General features: G+C 43.7%; 1 protein-coding gene across 1 annotated transcript in view; it reads left to right on the top strand.

The window, feature by feature from the left end:
- LONP2 (lon peptidase 2, peroxisomal) overlaps positions 1–20,390 on the top strand; it is a 50,448-nt gene that overhangs the window by 23,758 nt on the left and 6,300 nt on the right. The window contains exons 9-13 of the mRNA XM_039352443.1: positions 3,204–3,354; positions 4,919–5,045; positions 6,155–6,285; positions 13,055–13,197; positions 19,349–19,556. Coding sequence (XP_039208377.1) covers positions 3,204–3,354; positions 4,919–5,045; positions 6,155–6,285; positions 13,055–13,197; positions 19,349–19,556 — 760 coding nt within the window. The remainder of the gene's footprint in view (positions 1–3,203; positions 3,355–4,918; positions 5,046–6,154; positions 6,286–13,054; positions 13,198–19,348; positions 19,557–20,390) is intronic.

Below are 20,390 nucleotides of genomic sequence, written 5' to 3'. Positions count from 1 at the left end.
GGCGGTGGTGGCCTGATGCTGGCGGCAGTGGCACGCGTGCCAACAGAGAGGGCTCTGAGTGCCTCCTCTGGCACCCGTGCCATAGGTTCGCCACCACTGCCCTTAGACCCTTCCAGACCAATGCTTGTCCAATCTCTTCTTAAAATCCTCCAGTGTTGGAGCATCCACAACTTCTGAAGCTCTACTGGTTAATTGTTCTCACTCTCAGGAAATTCCTCCTTAGTTCCAGGTTGCTTCTCTCTTTGGTTAGTTTCCATCCGTTGCTTCTTGTCCTGCTTCCAGGTGTTTTGGAGAATAGTTGACCTCCTCTTTTTTATGGCAGCCCCTTAGATGTTGGAACACTGCTATCATGTCCCCCCTCGTCCTTCTTTGCCTTAAACTAGACATATTCAATTCTGAATATAACAATATAACACGACCCAATACTGAAATTAGGGAGTCATGGAGAAAAGCAGACCTGATGCTTCGGGGGAGTTGACACCTCTTCTTAACAGAGTCATGCCCACGAATTTTATTCTTTTCATCATGAAAATAATAAGATAATAAAACCCAACATATTAACATGTTAATTTTGAACTTTAGCCCTGCTGTTTTTAGTCCAAGCAGTAGAAATCCCCTTGGTCACGTAATAAGCCATTACAATCTTTAAAGATTGCCATGATGCTACATCATAGCTTGTTTACTTCAGAGTTCCGCTATTTCCTCCGAGTTGTGTTTGTTGGCTTTTGCTTGCTGCCTTAGCAACAAAGGCGCACAAGAGAGCTTGGAAACGATTGGAAATAATTTGCGCACCTACAGAATAGAGAGAATGACAGCAGCTTAGTATACGTTTGATCCACAGCAGGTGGCCACTCATGCGTTATCAAGATAAAGCACTGTGTGTCATCTCTCCAGAGAGAAAAAAAATGGAAACAGAGCTGAACAATGTATAGGTTGAAATGTAACTTAAGAAATAAATACTAAAACCTCAGAAAACCGCCTGTCTTGGTTCAGAGAATGGGATCTGGGGAATTGTGGATTTTCCCTGGCTCCATGTTAACCATTAATGGGCAACTTGGGTTCCACCCCATCCCCATATTCTTCTGGTTATTTATCTTTCAACTAAACTTGCTGGGATGGCCCTTCAAATAATAGAAATGCCTGCATAAAGTTGGAGCATAGTTATCCTATGAGCTTTAAACTTAGTACCCCAAGCCTAGTATTCTTCCAGCTGTTTCTAAACATTTCCCAGGTTTGATGGCATTCAGTCAGTAATGTGGATGTTTTCCGTGGGGTGGTGTGCCATGTAAAAAAAAAACTTATTTTATATAAGTAAATACATGTTAGAGAAAAGGACTGCAGTAACCCCATCTCTGGACTGAAATAGTATGGTCCACATTTCTACCAGTCCTTTTACTAAAGTCCACTTAAATAAAAAAAAAAATCAACCCAGTTGCCTTCTCTGAACTGGTTCCATCCCTGAAGCACATTTTCTCCCAAAGAGATTAAAACGACGAATAGAATGTGAAATATACTGCATATCCAGAAATATGGAAAGGTTTTCGCCGTTGGCAGCCTTCTGCTCACTTCAGTCTGCAAATCTTCAGCCAAGATACCCTTAAAAAACAACAACGGTGTAGCCTGGTCTGGTGTCGGCAACTCTGATGTTCACCTTGAAATGCAACACAAATCAGAATGACACTTTTGTTTAATTTAGCTCTAATTAGCACATTTAAGTGACAGTGACGTATTTCCTGGGTGGCCATTTGGCAGAGAAATATGACCGAGGCAGGGGTTTGGTTGCAAATACTTGTACCTCTGTCTGTGCTCCCCTTCTGATGGTGGGTGGATTATCCTCATGTTTCTGTCTTGGTGGTCTCAGCAGGGTTTCCAGCTGATAAACCCTTAACGGAGAAACCCCCCTGCAGTTAACGCTGCACACAACGGAAAGCAGCCTGTTGCATTTGGTGTTCTGCCTTCGCCGTGATTCTCCTGTAGGTCTGTTCCAGCCTCCTTTAAAAAGGCAATTATTGACATTTGAACCCTCTTCTCTGGTTTGTTTTTAATCCGTCTGCTAAGTAAGACATCCCACTGATCTTGCTCATCAAATAGGGTGGGGCACATTTCATGCATGCAAGGACCAAAGAATTTGGCCCTTGCCTGCTCATTGGTTTTCTTCCTCTGCTTTGATCTGGGAGGAGACTATAACATTGTCAGATCCAGAAGTTACTCAGGCCTGGTCTATTACATTGATGAGAATGGACTTTGCAGTGATTTTCCTGTGCGAGGATTTTTAAAACGTACATAGATTAATGTTGATATAGAGGTATTTATAGTCACGATAGGCTTTCCAGGATGATTCATTTCTAGCAGTGCGACGCAGAAAAAAATTCTCTATGCAGCACTGGGGTGATCAAAAACATAAATCCTCATCCTTTTTGTTGCTAGCATCCAACCACAACTTCTTTCCTTCCTTCCTTCCTTCCTTCCTTCCTTCCTTCCTTCCTTCCTTCCTTCCTTCCTTCCTTCTCTTTCTTTCTTTCTTTCTTTCTTTCTTTCTTTCTTTCTTTCTTTCTTTCTTTCTTTCTTTCTTTTTTACATTGAGATGTTCTTCTTGTCCCTTGCTTTTGGATCAACTTTATGCCCAGATGCTTCTGGAACAAAGAGACACATAGTTATACCATATCAGACTGCTTATTGACCTAGCCCAGTATTTATTTACAGAAAGTGTCAGTGCTGTTCATGGTGTCAGCCAGATCTTTTTCCTGTCATATATTATCTGATTTTATTTAATCGGTTATGACGGGGACACACGTGGAACCTCTTGCAAGCAAAGCCTCGAATCCGTGGGTTTTCTTGATGTCATTTCTTATTCCCATGGAACCCTGGGAACTGTAATTCAATAGCCAGAACTGGGAGGTGCCTAGAAATTTTGTTAGCTAAAAAATTGCAACAACAAGGCCTCTTTTTAAAGCCGGAGTTTGCATATCATTCTCTGTTTGGCATTTCGGTACTCCCATTTGTATCTACTCACTGAGGATTGTGAAAATATCATTTTAAAGTTCATTTTGGCTACTGTTTAGAAATCATCCTAAAATTATATTTGCATTTTTGTGTTGCACGAATTCATAAAAATGTAGCCATGCATATTTAGCTAAATGAAATGACTTAAATATTAAAAAAAAAAAAACCAACACTTCATTTTTTGTTTCTGCTTTTAAAAGGTCTTGGATCCTGAGCAAAACCATAACTTCACAGACCATTACTTAAACGTAGCGTTTGATCTGTCTCAAGTCCTCTTCATAGCCACCGCTAACACTACTGCCACCATCCCGCCTGCTTTGTTGGACAGAATGGAGATCATCCAGGTTCCAGGTAACACAAACATGATGTGTTTGTGCATGTGTGTCTCAGAGAGAGAAAGGGATGTATTTACAGTAATTGCAGCATTGCAGGATCAAGTGATCGTCATTTCAAATCTTCCCGAGGTGTCTAGGACAACTCGCCCCGGCCAACTCGGCCTGGCCAATTTGCCATGGGCCAACTCGCTGTGTGACAACTCACCATGGAACAATTCAACAAGGGATAACTCAAGAGAGGAACACGTGAATCGCAGCAGGCCTTGTCTTGCTTTAGATTTGAACCTTCTCAAATTAGAAATCCTCAAGGGTGGGGTGAGCCGGAATGGGACAACTAGCCACAGCCAACTGGAAGGGACCTTGGAGGTCTTCAAGTCCAGCCCCCTGCTCAAGCAGGAGAACCTATATCATCTCAGACAAGTGACTGTCCAGTCTCTTCTTAAAAATCTCCAGTGATGGAGCGCCCACGATTTCTGGAGGCAAGCTGTTCCACTGGTTAATTGTCCTCACCGTCAGGAAGTTTCTCCTTAATTCTAAATTGCTTCTCTCTTTGATCAGTTTCCAACCATCGTTTCTTGCCACAGCCAACTCGCTGCGGGACAATTCAACAATTCAATTTAATTATTTAAAACAGTTAAAAAACCATTTTAATTTTTGTCACTCACATTTCATTTTGTCCCTCCTTTGGCATCCTTTCTCCACTATTTCTTTGATATTAGTGTAACTCTTGTCCCGTGGCGAGTCGTCACGGACCGGGGTGAGCTGCAGTTCTACTTCTCCCTCTCTTCAGTTGTCCCATGGTGAGTTGGCTCAGCAAGCTGTCCCATTCCGTTCCTGGGGGGGTCCTGCTGACAAATAAAGTCATTGGGGCGGAGTCAAGTTCACGTAACGACGGCAGGATTCACTAAACATCTGCAGCGATGTGCTTGACAACCAGGCTAAAAAGATTATAAAATTGGGCATGACTCACTTAACAGCCCCAAGAAATTCTGATCCCAATCGTGGTTTTATCTCAAGGACTAACTATACCAGAGACCAAGTGCCCAAACTGCAACCCAAAACCCACTTATGTATCGCTGGGTGCCGGCTGGGAATGGCCTACTCGGCGGGCGCAGCTACAGTAGGCTTGGCAGAATGGGTGGGCATGGCCACTGGATGGGTGTGGCTGCAGTAGTCATGGCAGATTGGGTGGGCATGGCCGGGGTGGGCATGGCCACCTTGATATTGCTTATGGGGAGGGACACCTGTGGGAGCCGGGCAGGGTTGGGGGAGATCCAGGGGGTCTCTGGCGGGTGGGATGGCGGGCTCCCCAATGGTGGCTCCAGGCTGGCTGGCCTTAGGCCAGTGATGGCGAACATTTAGAGACCACATGTGCTGGGGCGCTGGCGCATGCCCACAGAGAGGGCTCCGCGTGCCGCCTCTGGCACGCGTGCCATAGGTTCGCCACCACTGAACTATACCAACTTAACTTAAGAAGGCATCTGGAGTAGCTTGTCTCAGCTTTCTCTCTCACTCTCACGTTCAGTTTTACCCTCCTTAAAATGGTACTTAGTTAGTTCCTCTCATGAACTGTCTCCAAGGATACACCCAAGAGGAAAAGATAGAAATCGCGCATCGGCATTTGATTCCGAAACAGCTGGAACAGCACGGGCTGACTCCTCAGCAGATTCAGATTCCCCAAGAAGCAACCCTGCTGATTATCACCCGGTAATGATTGATGCATTTTAAATTCTATACCACGTTTTGTTTTTGCTGGTGTGAAATGAGCAATTATAAATTTGGAATATTTTACTCTCAAAGAACGTTGGAAGAGTGGGATTTTTGCAACATAAATATCTCTGCTCATTAATACGAGGCCTTCATTCTTAGCTCTTCTAAATTTATACATCCCCACCAGTGTCAGACAGCATAACAAAAATAGTAGTGATAATATTGAACATCAGTTGCCTATTATTATTATTAGTTGAATAATTAACAGAAAAGGCAGACAAATGTTAAGAAAAAAAAATCCACAGGCAACGATAACGACTTTTTCGAGCTGAATCTTTGAACAGGCCTCCTCATTTTGGGTTCCAGAAATGGAAGAGAGATTTGCAAAAGAGAGAAACAACACAATAGTAGCTGGAAGACAACAGAAATGTGCTTGTGTCTGTGGGTGGTACTTGTCTTAGAAGAAGCAGCGTTTAAGGATGATCAGTGATCTTGTTCTACCATTTCCAGTTTGTGGGCTTCTTAATTAGCTTTGTGTTACTTTGAGAGCCAAATTCTGCCATGTCCCGAAGGTGCTTTATTAAAAAGGCAACTGGATTTTGTTTTTCCTTCAAGACCTTTTGAAGTCAGAACTGAAGAAGCTTCTTGGATGAGAAGTGAAACGTCTTCAAGGAAAAAGCAACAAAGTCCATTGCCTTTTGAAAAAAAACAAACAAACTTTGGGACGTGGCAGAATTCGGCTTTCCAAGTAACACAAAAATAACCATCGATAATAAGAGTCCGGTTGTCTTTTGAAAAAGCACCTTTGGATGTCTGAGACTCTCCATAGACAAATTCTGCCAGGCCCTCATTGTGAGTTTTGCCCCCACCACTGCAGGGAACATAATCAGCATCCTCTGCGGAAATACCGAGGCAAGGATTCTGTTTTATTGCAACTCTTGGCCTAGATTGTTTTGCCTTTTAGATCATTTGCAGACCCCCCCCCTCACTTAATTCAGAAACTGCAGGGTAGCTAGTCAGATCTGTAGCCACAACCAGGATTCCGGGGTGGCGTTTGCTTGTGTTCGCACACTGAAAAGGCACCCTTGGCTGCTGCTTTTTGCTAGCTACACCCGAGAAGCTGGAGTCCGCTCCCTGGATCGTAAACTTGGAGCCATTTGCCGGGCAGTTGCTGTCAAAGTGGCCGAAAGCCAGCACAAGGAGACGAAGCCAGATCGCTCGGAAGGCACAGAAGAAGGTTGGTGAGCTCTCTCTCTCTCTCTCTCTCTCTCTCTCTCTCTCTCTCTTTTCTTTTCTTTTTTTTGTCTTTCTCCTTTCTTAAAAGTTCTGCCCATCTCCTGCTCTCACCAGCTTCCTGGCTTGGATGGTTTCCGAAGAAGGGAAACCTGCTGCATTTTGATTTTTTCAGATATGCGTACGTTTTGTCCTTCGCTGAAATAAAACGGCACCGTTTTCGGTGTTGGCATTCATCTCTCGCAGCGGACCACAGAATTATCTGCCCCCACATCTGCTGGCAGGAGGAAATCTTAGCTGAGTTTGTAGCTGAGAGGTGAATGTAGCAGTTGCTCGGCTCACAAGTTGATCTCTGAGGCCATGGGTGGGTTTCATCTTCCACGTCTTATACCAGTGATGGCAAATCTTTTAGAGACCAAGTGCCCCAAAACTGGCCCCGCCCCTGCTCCACTTCCTGCCCCTGCTCCACCCCCACTCCATCTCCTGCCCCGCCTGCCCGCAGGGCCACTCACTGCCTCCAGGGTCTGCCGCAGATCGCCCAGGCAGCCCAGCAGCACCACGCCCTCTGCTCACGCCCCGCAGCATCAACTGTGCGCGATGGGGTGTGAGGGCAGAGTCTTGTCTACGCTGCCTGGCTGCCATGTCCTTGGCGGCGCTGCTCCGTATGGGCCACTCTCCTCCAGGGGTTTGTTGGTGAGGTCTCAGGGGGAGATGAGGCAGGGGCAACGGCACGTGTGCCCACAGAGATGGCTCCGAGCGCCACCTCTGGCACGCGTGCCATAGGTTTGCCACCACTGTCTTATACGTTTCTATCTCCACGTCCCCCTTTCTGGGTTACTTTTCAAAGGCTCTGCTTCCACCTAATCAGCTGCTATCTAGGGGCGAGCGGAATAGTAATCTTAATTATTCTTAATTGAGACTCTGGAAAGAGTGCAGAGAAGAGCAGCAAGAATGATCGGAGGGCTGGAGGCTAAAACCTATGAAGAAGGGTTACAGGAATTGGGTATGTCTAGTAAAGAGAAGAAGTAAGGGAGACATGATAACGGTGTTCCAATATCTGAGGGGCTCCTACAAAGATGAAGGGGGTCAAACTCTTTTCCAAAGCACCAAAAGGCAAGGCAAGAAACAACAGTTGGAAATTAACCGAGGAGAGAAGCAACCTAGAATGAAAGAGAAATTTCCTCACGGTGAGAGCAATTAACCAACGGAATAGCTTGCCTTCAGAAGTTGTGAGTGCTCCATCACCGAAAGCTTTCAAAAAGAGACTGGACTACCATTTGTTGAAATGATGTAGGGTTTCCTGCTTGAGCATGGGGTTGGACTAGAAGACCTCTGAGGTCCCGTCCATTATTCTATGTTCTAATCTTCCAACCACCATGACGTAAGGCAGTCATTTTCTGCAAATTAATATTTTTTGGGAAGAAAAAAAAGGAATTAAAAATATTTGTGTCTGTTACTGTGGAGAGAGTTCTCATATTCTGTCCGCCTTCCATATACTGTCAACCCTCACAAGATAAAAGCTTGTTTGGGGCTAAAACAAACACCTTCTAAACTCAATTCTGATTTGTTTTGGGATTTGGTCCCAGGAGCGTTGCTGGAAATTGGTATTGTTTGTTCCAGTGGGTTGCCATACAAACAGAAAATTATCTGTCGCGGCAGGTATTTTATCTATGGCTTCCAACGCTTACAATATGTGCGTTCAGGAGTCTTTACAAGCTCTCTTGAAAAAGGTGCCTGTCTTCATTCTGATCAAAACATTCTGAGCCTATGTGTATTTCCCACATATTAATACAACCTGAGATTTAAAACTCACTGATCATTCCAGGCATATTTATATTGGCTGCAGACTTAGCATGATTCTAGCGCAGTGATTTTTATGTCTGGCTGAAAGCCTGCTAGACATTGAAGAGAACGTGTTCTTGTAACCATATGAAGATTTGGAGGTGTATTTTTACAGCGTTTTGTGCAATGTGAGAACATTTTAATCTCTTGAACTTGTACCTCAATCTTTTTTTTTTTTTTTTAAGATGGGACCTTTTTTGGGTGGCAACAGAGATGTTGATGCAGCGTTTGCTACCCATAAGTTTGTGTGACTCACACCCTTGCATTCTAGAGAGAAACAGATGTCAGCCTGCCTCTTCCACAATTATTTTTATTGGCCTTTCCCTCTGTTTTTTTTACTGGCTATGCCTACATTAACATCCAATAATTGTTGTTGTATATTTCAAAAGCAACTTTTAAAGCGTGTTTTAATTATTGATGTCCTATTCCTGTTCCCAGCCTTCCTTTCTTCTCCAGGAGAAAATTGAGCAATTAAAAAAGAGTTGGATTTATTCTTTAACTTAAGTCAGTGGTGGCGAACCTATGGCACGGGTGCCAGAGGTGGCACTCAGAGCCCTCTCTGTGGGCACGTGCGCCGTCGCCCCAGTCCTAGGCCTTCAGCTGGGTTTTATAAAACCTTTTCACTTTAGGCCTCCGCCGCCATGTGCAAAAAAAAAAAAAAAAAGGTTCAATCGATCAATCAATTTTAATTTCTCTTGCGGGCAAAAAAAAGATCTTGCAAAGTTGGAATTGATTGATTGAACTTTTTAGTCCCACCCAGTCTGCCGTTACTACTGCAGCCATGCCCACCCAATGGGCCACACCCAGCCAATGGGCCATGCCCACACGGCACCCAACGATGCATAAGTGGGTTTTGGGTTGCAGTTTTGGCACTCTGTCTCTAAAAGATTCGCCATCACTGACCTAAGTCAAAAGGCCCAGCTCAAAGAGGAAAGCTTAAAAAGTCCTTCCTGAAAGCAGGTTTGACAAATGAAAGTAGTCATCATTGGAGAACTTTCCATAATAGGGGAATGGTCAGAAAAAAAATATCCATGCGTGTATGTTTCAAGTTGTAGGGGTTTTTTTCCCCCCATCTACGTCAGGGGTGGGGAATGATGGCCCTTTAACTACCATGTAGACAATCACTTAAATATGAGCCAGCAGTGTGCTGCAACTGCCAAAAAAGCCAACACAGTGCTAGGCTGCATTAACAGAAGGATAGAATCAAGATCACGTGAAGTATCAGTACCACTTTACAGGGCCTCGGTAAGGCTACACTTGAAATACTGCATCCAGTTTTGGTCATCATGATATAAAAAAGATGCTGAGACTCTAGAAAGAGTACAGAGAAGAGCAACAAAGATGATTCGGGGACTGGAGGCCAAAGCATACAAGGAACGGCTGCTGGAATTGGGTATGTCTAGTCTACTGAAGAGAAGGACGAGGGGGGACATGATAGCAGTCTTCCAGTATCTCAGGGGCTGCCACAAAGAAGAGGGAGTCAAGCTATTTTCCAAGGCGCCTGAAGGCAGGATAAGAAGCAATGAATGGAAACTAACCAAAGAGAGAAGCAACCTAGAACTAAGGAGAAATTTCCTGACAGTTAGAACAATCAACCAGTGGAACAACCTGCCTCCAGAAAGGGTGAATGCTCCAACACTGGAAGTTTTTAAAAAGAGATTGGACAGCTACTTGTCTGAAATGGTATAGGGTTTCCTGCCTGATCAGGGGGTTGGACTAGATGACCTCCAAGGTCCCTTCCAACTTTTTAAAAGCATTATTATTATTATTATTTTGGATCATCGCACAGTCAGCCAGATGTTCAGACTGGATTTGGCATTTTGTCTACCTATCGAGTCCTTACCCAGGACCTGGGATAGGCAGATGTGGATGTTTGATGGTATTACAAGTATCGGCGCAGGGTGGAAGCAGTTCCTAGTAAGGCCGCCTTTGCAATTGACTAATAGCGAATTTGTCAATGCCAATGGTGTTCATGTGGTGCTCCAGTTGTTTTGGGATTGCACCCAAGGAGCCTATTACTATTGGTACTACCCTTGCTTGCTTTTGCCACAGTCTTTCTATTTCTATTTGTAGGTCTTTGTATTTTGTTATCTTCTCCAGTTCTTTCTCTTCTATTCTGCTATCTCCAGGCACTGCCACATCCACTATCCAGACTTTTTTGTCTTTCTTATCGACAATTGTTAAGTCTGGGGTGTTATGTTGCAGGTGCTTGTCTGTTTGAATTCTGAAGTCCCAGAGCAGTTTAATTTTATCATTTTCTATGACTTTCTCTTTTTTTTCATATGTTTTAGCCTCCAGTCCCCTAATCGTCTTTGCTGCTTTTCTTTGCACTCTTTCCAGAGTCTCTACATCTTTATTATTATTATTATGTCACTAACTTAACAAATGCAATGATCCACTTACCAACTGTGGCAAGGAAAGCCATAAAATGGGGCAAAACTCACTGAAAAAAATATTTCACATAGCAACATAAATTTTGGACGACCTGTTGATAGCCCGCTTATTCAAGTCTACTCCCATCCCCTTGCAAAGCCTCAGATGCATTTTTTTTTTTTTAGGTTTCTAGGGATACCAGTGGAAGAGGCCTAAAGCTTTTCCCTTGCAACATTAGGGGGGAACTTGTTTACTATTAAACAGCAGAACAAAAAGACAGCTTTGTCTTCTGCATCTCTGCCCCCCCCCCACCCGCCACCCACAAATTCAGCAAAGAAGTTATTTACAGTGTGGAAACTGGAGCTGGAAATTGCTGCCAGTCAGGGGAATGTTTTGCAAATGGTGTAAATTTTTAAGTTGTTTTTTTTTTTAAAAAAAAAAACCCACTCGTTTTGGTCTTTGTTTTTGACCATTTGGAGGAAAACCGACTTCCCAAGCCCAACGCTCCCTTTGTGTGGTCTGAAATGGCAGCAGGCGAAACGGAGCAATGAAAGGGAGGCTGACAAAATGGGGCAGGGAGAGGTCTCGCCCTTTGCCTGGTGCTGGGGTTTGAATCCTCCTCTTCCAAACAAGCAAAGGGATTTTCCTTTGTTTGGAAAAGTAGAGAGGAGGAGGAGGAAGGAGGAGGAGGAGGAGGAGGATGATCTTGGAGCAGGCAAGCTGCTTTGGCCAATGCTGGAGTGAATCAAATTTGTCTTGAACATGACATTTGTCGTGGAGACATGCAGTATTTCAGCCATCAAGCTGAATCAGCTGCCAGGGATTGTGTTTGGTCAAAGCTTGCCTCAATTCCAGTTGGGTAGGCAGCAAAAATAAGAGAGGTTTGCTGAACCCTTCAATAAGTACAGGTTAAAGCACCAGGGTAGAAATCAGGTGATGGTGAGTTCTAGTCCTGCCTTAGGTGTGAAAGCCAACTGGGTGACTTGGGCCAGTCACCAGGAGATGGTGAGTTCTAGTCTCACCTTAGGCATGAAAACTGGGTGGGTGACTTTGGGTCAGTCATCAGGAGACTGTAAGTTCTAGTCCCTCCATACGCATGAAAGCAGACCGGTTGACTTTGGGCCAGTCACCAGGAGATGGTGAGTTCTAGTCCTGCCTTAGGTATGAAACAGGCTGGGTGACTTTGGACAGTCACTCTCAGCCCAACTCACCTCACAAGATTGTCACTGTGGGGAAAATAGGAGAAGGAAGGAGTATGCGGGATGTTTGCCACCTTGAGTTACTTACAAACTAATCAAGGCTCTACCTGGGGATTCTGGGAGTTGAAGTCCACACATCTTAGAGTTGCTAAGTTTGAAGAACCCTCCCATAAAAGATCCCCAACCTGGCACAGCCCATCCAAAGATTTATTTCACGAGGGATTAATTCAGGTATCAGACCTAAACAAGAACAGAATCGGACAGTACATTTTGTCTCCATTTGGCCCTCACGTTACGCCAAAAACAATAAAAGGAAATTGTATTATGGCCAAGGTGGTGTTTGAAGCTCGCCCTCCTGTGCTTCACCACGAATAATATAATGTGCAAACAAGGCTCAGGGAAGTAATAACAGTGCATACACAGGCAGTAAATCAGGTTGAAACCATAGTTTATTGTTGATTTACCCACTGATGCTGTAGTTTAGGCCAGTATGTGAAGACAGGCTGCAGGGTTTATTTGTGGTTAGTTTTTAACGTCTTCCTGGCTTGTTCCAGTCTAGAAAATTGCAAAGTGAAAGCAGGTCTCTGCATAGAAGGAGAACAAATCAGAAACTGGCCGAGGAAGCTGCTGTTAGTTTGCTTTGATTGGAAAACATAACCCTGGCTTATTCAACAAACCACGACTTCATGTGGTGTCTGAAACCCAGTCCACCTTTCACTGCCTGAAACAAAAGCTGGTCTAGGTGAATTCAGTTTCGTGGAATATGTAACTTTTTATATCAAGGTTAGATTGTGCTGCAGGGTTTTAAGCAGTGTTTGCTTGTCCAGATTGCACGCATGACCCAAAGGATTAGGCATATTTTGGTTTATTAGAGGTAGTCCTCCATTTACAACCACAGTTGGGTCCAACACTTCTGTGGTTAAGCGAGATATCTATTAAGTGAATTTTGCCCCATGTTACGACCTTTCTTGCTACAGGGGTTAATTGAATTTCTGTACTTGGTAAGTTAGTGAACCGTGGTTAAGTGAATCTGGCTTCCCCATTGACTTTGTTTGTCCGAAAGTCACAAAAGGGGATCACATGAATGTCAGTCTGTTGCCAAGCATCTGGATTTTGATCCCAGGACCCTGGGGGTGTTGCAAGGGTCGGAAGTGTGAAAAACTGTCACAAATCACTTTTTCCAGAGCAGTTGTAACCTTTGAACGGTCACTAAAGTCGAAGATTACCTGTACATTGTTCTTCAGTGGAATATGGTCATTCTGTTTAGGAGCTGCCATCAGAATGTCTTTTTTTGCCTTTTCAAATATGAAACTGAGAGTGAAAAGTTAAAAAAAAACAAAAACCAACCCTATCTTCCAGACTGGAAAGAACATATCACAGAAGATCCAAAATCTGAAACCCTCCATGACGCCTCTGACCTAGCTCTGCCCCCTGAGATGCCCATTTTGATTGACTTCCTTGCCTTGAAGGACATCCTGGGCCCACCTATGTATGAACTGGAGGTAGGACTTCTTCATTTCTTCCGTTGCTTGGGGGAGCTTTGCTTTTCTTTGTCGGCTTTGCAGTTTGTGCAACTCCATTGTTGTTTGGATGGGTGCAAAGCTGGATCCTCTCTCTCACTGGCACCTTAGACTCTGAAGCTCCTGAAAGCTATTAGCACACTCTGGTTCAAAAAGCTTGAATAAGTGCGAAGAAAAGGTGCGTTTGTCTGATTGGAGAGCTTCACAATCACACTGAGCAATTTGGCAGGAGTTTAAGATTGAGCATTAATTGATGCGATGCCATGTGTGTTGATGTTCCACCGGGAGGGAAGGCTGACCTGTATTTTTGGTTTATGCATTTATTTGCAGACACTGCCTTTTTATAGAACGCTTAATACAAAGAATACTGCATCCAGTTTCTGTCCCCATATTATAAAAAAAGATGTAGAGACTCTGGAAAGAGTGCAAAGAAGAGCAGCAAAGACGATTAGGGGACTGGAGGCTAAAACATATGGAAAATGGTTGTAGGAATTGAGTATGACCTGTCTAGTAAAAAGAAGGACTGGGGGGGGGACATGATAGCTGTCTTCTAATATGTCAGGGGTTGCCACAAAGTAGAGGGGGGGGGTCAACCTATTTTCCAAAACACTTAAAGGCAGAACAAGAAACAATGGATGGAAACTAATCAAGGGAAGAAGCAACCTAGGACTAAGGAAAAAATTCCCAGCAGTGAGAACAATTAACCAGTGGAACAGCTTGCCTATATGGGCCATGATCTCCTCTTTGACATTGTTTATCACTAGGATCACAAAAACAGGTTGTAAAATTGGGCATGGTCACATAGCGACCCATTTAATGACCACCACAATTTATGGCCATAATTCTGTGTTCAGTTATGGTCGTATATCAAGGACTACAATAGTTGGAGAGGATATTTCCTTTTATGCTACCACAGGATTCATGATTAGCCACATTATATCAGCCTATTTGCCCAAACGAAATGTTTATTTACTTACCTAAGATGATAGTGTAGCAACTTGACCAAAATTCCTTCTTTATTTTTGATCAGTGTTTGTCTATTGTAGGAATGGGGTGATATTGCCTTAAGGTACAAAAAAGAAAGTTTATCCAGCAGATCTCTATTGTTTGATGTTCAGTTGCAATGCTAAAGCAGAGCCTGATAATTTGACAGCTTCATGTGGACCATAAAAATCCTTAGGTGCAGCCTAATCCCCAAATCTCCAGCAGTCACTAAATTGTTGCTTTGAATGTGCAAAGAGATAATGAAATGCATGGATTGCATTTCATATTCATTCTTTCATTAAATACATGCGCTTCATTACATTTGACCTGTCCTCCCCATCGCTCAGAAATTAAGAATGCCCCACAGCCTGGGAGAAGCTGTGCACCTCCGTCTAAATTGGAGCTTTGCTGTGGCTGCCATTTTTCCCCCCTCCGAGTATGGTAAGAATTTAGTGTAATTAGACTTAGAGAATAGATTAGGCAGAGAGTCTGTAGCCCTAATTTCATGGGGGGGGGTCATTTCAAAAGTTCTTGGCCACCAATGTGCTGAGATTTATTCCAGAGATGATGATGATGATGTTGGAAGGGACCTTGGAGATCAACTAGTCCAACCCCCTGCTCAGGCAGGAAACCCTATACCATTTCAGACAAATGTCTATCCAATCTCTTCTTAAAGACTTCCAATGTTGGAGCATTCACCGCTTCTGGAGGCAAGTTGTTCCACTGATTAATTGTTCTCACAGTTGGGAAATTTCTCCTTTGTTTTAGGTTGTTTCTCTCTTTGGTTAGTTTCCATCCATTGCTTCTTGTGCTGCCTTCAGGCGCTTTGGAGAATAGCTTAACTCCCTCTTCTTTGGGGCAGCCCCTGAGATACTGCAAGACTGCTATCATGTCCCCCCCCCCCCGTCCTTCTCTTCGTTAAACTAGACCTACCCAATTCCAGCAACCGTTCCTTATATGCTTTAGCCTCCAGTCCCCTAATCATCTTTGTTGCTCTTCTCTGCACTCTTTCTAGAATCTTAGAACTGAGATAATCTTGTCAACAAAAATTGAGAAGAACAAAAGTTCCTCACCAACAAAATAAGCTCACAAAAGTCAGAAAAAACTGCATCCTGATTGCACTGGAAATAAAAGCAATTCAGGTCTGATCTGAAAGCTGGCTGTTGAAAACCGCAATCCCAATGTACAATTTGTTAATACAGGCAGTCCTTGACTTTCAACCACAATTCAGCCCAAAATTTCTGTTGCTAAGCAAGACGTCTGTTAAGTGAATTTTGCCCCGCTTTACAACTTTTCTTTCCCCCATTGTTAAGTGAATCGCTGCAGTTGTTAAGCACGATTGTTAACCGATCCCGGCTTCCCCACTGACTTTGCTTGACAGAATGTCTCAAAAGGGGATCATGTGACACACACACACACACATACACACACCCCGAGACATTGCACTTGTAAATGTGAAACAGTTGCCAAGCGTCTGAATTTTGATCGCGTTGACCTTGGGGACGCTGCGACGGTCGTAAGTGTGAAAAACTGTTGTAAATCACTTTTTGTAGTACTATTGTAACTTTGGACGGTCACTAAATAAACCGTTGTAAGCTGAGGACTACCTGTCATAGCTCCATGAAAATATAGGTCTCTGGCTAAAGGGGTCCAGGTGCTTTGGAACCACCAATTAAATCGTCAAGAAATATACAGGAGTGGCTAAAATTGTGGAAACCTTTTTTGGGAAAAGTGTACAGTAGAAATGCCACCTTTGTTTAAGTTTCCACCCATTTTTCTTCTAATTTCGTAGCCTTGTTCACTTAATAATACTATTTTACATCGCTTTCTGGGCGACTGGTCAACTCTTTGCACCATGACTTTAATTTTATTACGTTTTACAAGCTCACTAAATGAAAGAACACAAAAAACCCAACCAACTTGATAGCGATCACAATACACACAGACAAATGTCCTCTTCTCAGCTTCAATACAGGACATCAATAACTGAATCCTACTGTGATCTGATTGGCTCATGGCCAAAACAAGATGGCACCTGATTGGCTCTCTAAACGCTCATGCTCATTGGCTACAATCGGATGAAGGAAAGCTACCTGAGATCAACCTAAGCAAGTTGTGCTTCCTTTTTCTGGTCATTTGGCTATAACCTTTTATAGAATACAGTACAGATAATTGAACAAACTTTGTTGCATTATGTTCTTGATTAAATTATCTTTCCATTGATATATAATTTTATGGTACTACTCCAAAAAAGGGGGTGTTATTAGCCATCAAACTTCAAGAATAAACTGTTCCCAAAAGGTTTCCACAATTTTGGCCACTACCATATATATGTGCATTCTGGACCAGTGCAGAGTTCAAAGCAGATCCAGATGGACATCATCTGACCTGGCCATTGGCTGGCATCACTAGGTAGCCGCCTCAAATAAAATGTGTGCTGAAAAAGCTTCCTTGGCCTGGCTTAAGTGGCACGGCTTTTCTTTTTTGGACTCAGTGGGAAACATTCCTCCTTGCTTCCATTTGTTTGTCTTTCCTGCAGCTTGCAGTGGGCCTCTCATTGTTTGTTTGCTTTTTTTTTTTCTCCTTCTTTCTTGGCTCGGAGAGTTTTCACCTTTGACCTCTCCACCACCATCAATAACCAGCTGGAAATCTAGACCCCTCCAGGGCAATTTGCCCTGTCAGCGCTTGGCTCCAAGAAGTGGCTCAAGAAAGCAAAAAAGCTAAATTGATTGAACCAATTAGCCTTCTGAAAGGAGAAGTACCTTTTTTCCCCCCAAATGAAATATTTGAAAAATGAATACCTTAGACCAGGAATCCCCAACCCCCAGTCTGTGGACCGGTTATGGGCCGTGGCATGCCAGCAACTGGTCTGGGCAAACAAGCAAAGCCCCATCCACGGGATGCAGGCAGCACACAAAACCACGCCCCCTCCGGGCTGCGGAAAAACCTCTCTCCATGGAACCGGTCCCTGGTGCCCAAAAGGTTGGGGACCTCTGGCTTAGACCTCTGTAACCTTGGAAATGCAGGTGCTCTGTGCAGCTCCTGCAAAGGAACCGGACACTTTGGAATCAAACTCTGCTCATGTAGGGAAAGGAAGGGAGCCGTGCAGTCTGAATATGTCGAGTCGAATTCTGAAATAAAAGCTTTTTTGGGGGGGAAAAAGCGTTGTAAAGATGGCTGAATTTGAACCAGCGATATATCAGGCCAGTGATGGCAAACCTTTTAGAGACCGAGTGCTCAAAGTGCAACCCAAAACCCGCTTATGTATTGTCGGGTGCCGGGTGGGTGTGGCCTGTTCGATGGGGGTGGCCCATTGGGTGGGCGTGGCTGCGGTGGTAACGGCAGATTGGGTGGGACTAAAAAGTTAAATCAATCAATTCCAACTTTGCGAGATCTTTTTTTTTTCCCCCGCGAGAAGTTGAAATTGATTGATTGAACCTTTCTTTTTTTGCACACGCGGAGGCTTAAAGCAAAAAGATTTTATAAAACCCAGCTGAAGGCCTAGGACTGGGGCGACGGCGTGTGTGCCCAGAGAGAGGGCTCTGAGTGCCACCTGTGGCACGCATGCCATAGGTTCACCACCACGGTATTAAGCATATTAAAAGATAAAGAGTTAGGCTGAGCTTAACTTCTGGCAATTATAGGGATACATCCATGTGGAGAGCAGGGCTAGGGCTGGTGTTGGCGTCTTCTTCTCTCTTACTTCCATCACTACAACCTTGAGATTCCCTGGCAAGCTTGCACCCACACTGTAATTAGATTTGACCCTAAGCGTAATGAAAGAGCAACAATTGAAAAGGTCCTTTTTAATTGCTATCTTCGTCGCAAAATGAGGTGGCAGCATCTGGAGAGGGACCTTCAAATATGGCTGCAGTTGGATTAGATGGAGGGGGTGAGCTGTTTTTTATAGTCTGTATCCCAAATTGCAGAGCGCGTTAGAGTTTAAAACCGGAATGAATTATATTCAGACCACAGGTAGACTTACGTCCATTTCTGTTATTAAGTGAGACTCTTGTTAAGTGAATTTTGCCCCCCTTTATGACTTTTTCTTGCCAGAGTTCTTAAGTGAATCACCACAGTTATTAAGTTAGTGACCTCATTGCTTGACAGAAGGCTGCAAAACGAGATCATGTCATCCTGGGACACTGCAACCGTCATAAATATGAGTCAGTTGCCAAGCAGCTGAGTTTTTTTTGTTTTTTTTTAACAAAGTTTTATTGAATATACAGTTAAAAACAAAAAAGACACATTGGACATAATACAATTAAAGACAAAAAAAGACACATTGGACATGATACAACTTCCCTGGTTTGAACGATACTATTAATATTGCCTTACTTTATATTATTACATTGTAACGAAGTGAGCATTCTTTCAATAATGTGCATTATAATTAAATAACTTTTAATTCTGATATAAAAACGTACTAGTATAAAAATTTCTAAATTATCAACTTATTCATTAACATTCATCCCAGCGTGCCTCTTTAAATTTAACCATTTTTACACTTCATTCCAAATTTTGACATAGTTTAATTCAGTTTTATTTTTGAGCTCTAATGTTAACCTAGCCATTTCAGCGCAAGATAGGATTTTATTTATTACTTCTTCTTCGGAGGGGGTTTCTTTTCCTTTCCATTTCTGAGCATAAGTTAGTCTTGCTGCAATTAGAATGTGCAGTACTAAATATAAAGATCCTTTGCTGAATTTATCCTTAGTGATCTCTAATAAAAAAAGTTTCTGGTTTTAATTCAATTTTTAATGATAATATCTCTTCCAACCAATTTTGCCGAGCCGCTGAATTTTGATCACATGACCCTGGGGATGCTGCAACGGTCATAAGTGTGAAAGACAGTCATAACTCAGTCCTGTTGTACCTTCGAATGATCACTAAACAAAATGTTGTAAGTCAAGGACTATCTGTGCTGTATACTGGTGATACCGTTAAGAACAAGTGAGGTGTATTCTACCTAGCCTGGCCCACCCAGTCGTGCAAGAGAGCTGTATTTTGTTACGAGTATGGCAAAGCAAATAGCTTAGCATTTCAAATTTTGGCCACTTCTGTACCCAAGAATTCCTTGCCAGCTTAACTCCAGATGCAGATCAGATGAAGGATGACTTGTGAACGTCTTGCCTCTCTTTTCTTCCAGGTGTCCGAGCGGCTGAATCAACCAGGCGTAGCCATTGGCTTGGCTTGGACACCCTTAGGCGGAGAGATCATGTTTGTGGAAGCCAGTCGGATGGATGGGGAAGGCCAGTTGACCTTGACTGGACAGTTGGGGGACGTCATGAAGGAATCGGCCCATCTCGCCATCAGCTGGCTGCGGAGCAACGCAAAGAGATACCAGCTGACCAACGGTAGAGAAGGCTGAGGCCAACCCAATGCGTCCTTTCAGCAGGGTCCCGCAGTAGCTCCGTAGACCAGTCATTCAACAATCACACTTTTTTGCTTGAGATGCAGCATCAACAGTGGTGGGAGGAGGTTGTGGCTTACGTGGGCAAAGAATGTGTGTTGGGTTAGCATCAATGTACTGATTAGCAAAGATGGAGTAATCTTCTGATTACTTAAAATACAACGAGTAGAATATACAAAATATAATATGACTAGAAATATTGAGCAGCAAAGAAGCAGGCTACCTGAGGAACTGTCTCACCTCAATGGGATTGCCTTGTCCCACTTGCACCGGCAGAAGTGGCGTACCCCTCGGCCAAGGAATTTTGGCAGGTGGGTCCAGAAGAAGAGCCTTTTCTGCCGTGGTGCCCGTCCTCTGGAATAGCCATATCTTACCCTCTTGGCCTTCCTGTAAAGATCTTAAAACCTGGCTGTGCCAGTTGGCCTGGAGCCTGGATAGGGACACATCATCTTAGGTGGTTCTTGGGTTAATTAGAAGACCTCACCTCCACTCTATTATATACCCCCTCCTCTATCTTAGCTATTTCTAAGACACGTCCATAAGCTTGTTGTAACCTCTTAGAGTAGCCTCATGGCAAGGTTGGCAGCAGATAAGTTTAATAATAATAATTTCTCGCTGTGGTGGCGCAGGGGTTAGAATGCGGTATTGCAGGTTAACTCTGCCCACTGCCAAGAGTTCGATCCTGACGGGCTCAAGGTTGACTCAGTCTTGCATCCTTCCAAGGTGGGTGAAATGAGGATCCAGGTTGTTGGGGGCAAATATGCTGACTCTGTAAACC

Source organism: Crotalus tigris, unplaced genomic scaffold (genome assembly GCF_016545835.1).
Source record: "Crotalus tigris isolate CLP2741 ecotype Arizona unplaced genomic scaffold, ASM1654583v1 scf7180000018432.44079421565:4894166, whole genome shotgun sequence".
In the NCBI taxonomy this organism is placed as follows: Eukaryota; Metazoa; Chordata; class Lepidosauria; order Squamata; family Viperidae; genus Crotalus; species Crotalus tigris.
This window is presented reverse-complemented; position numbering and strand designations above follow the sequence as displayed.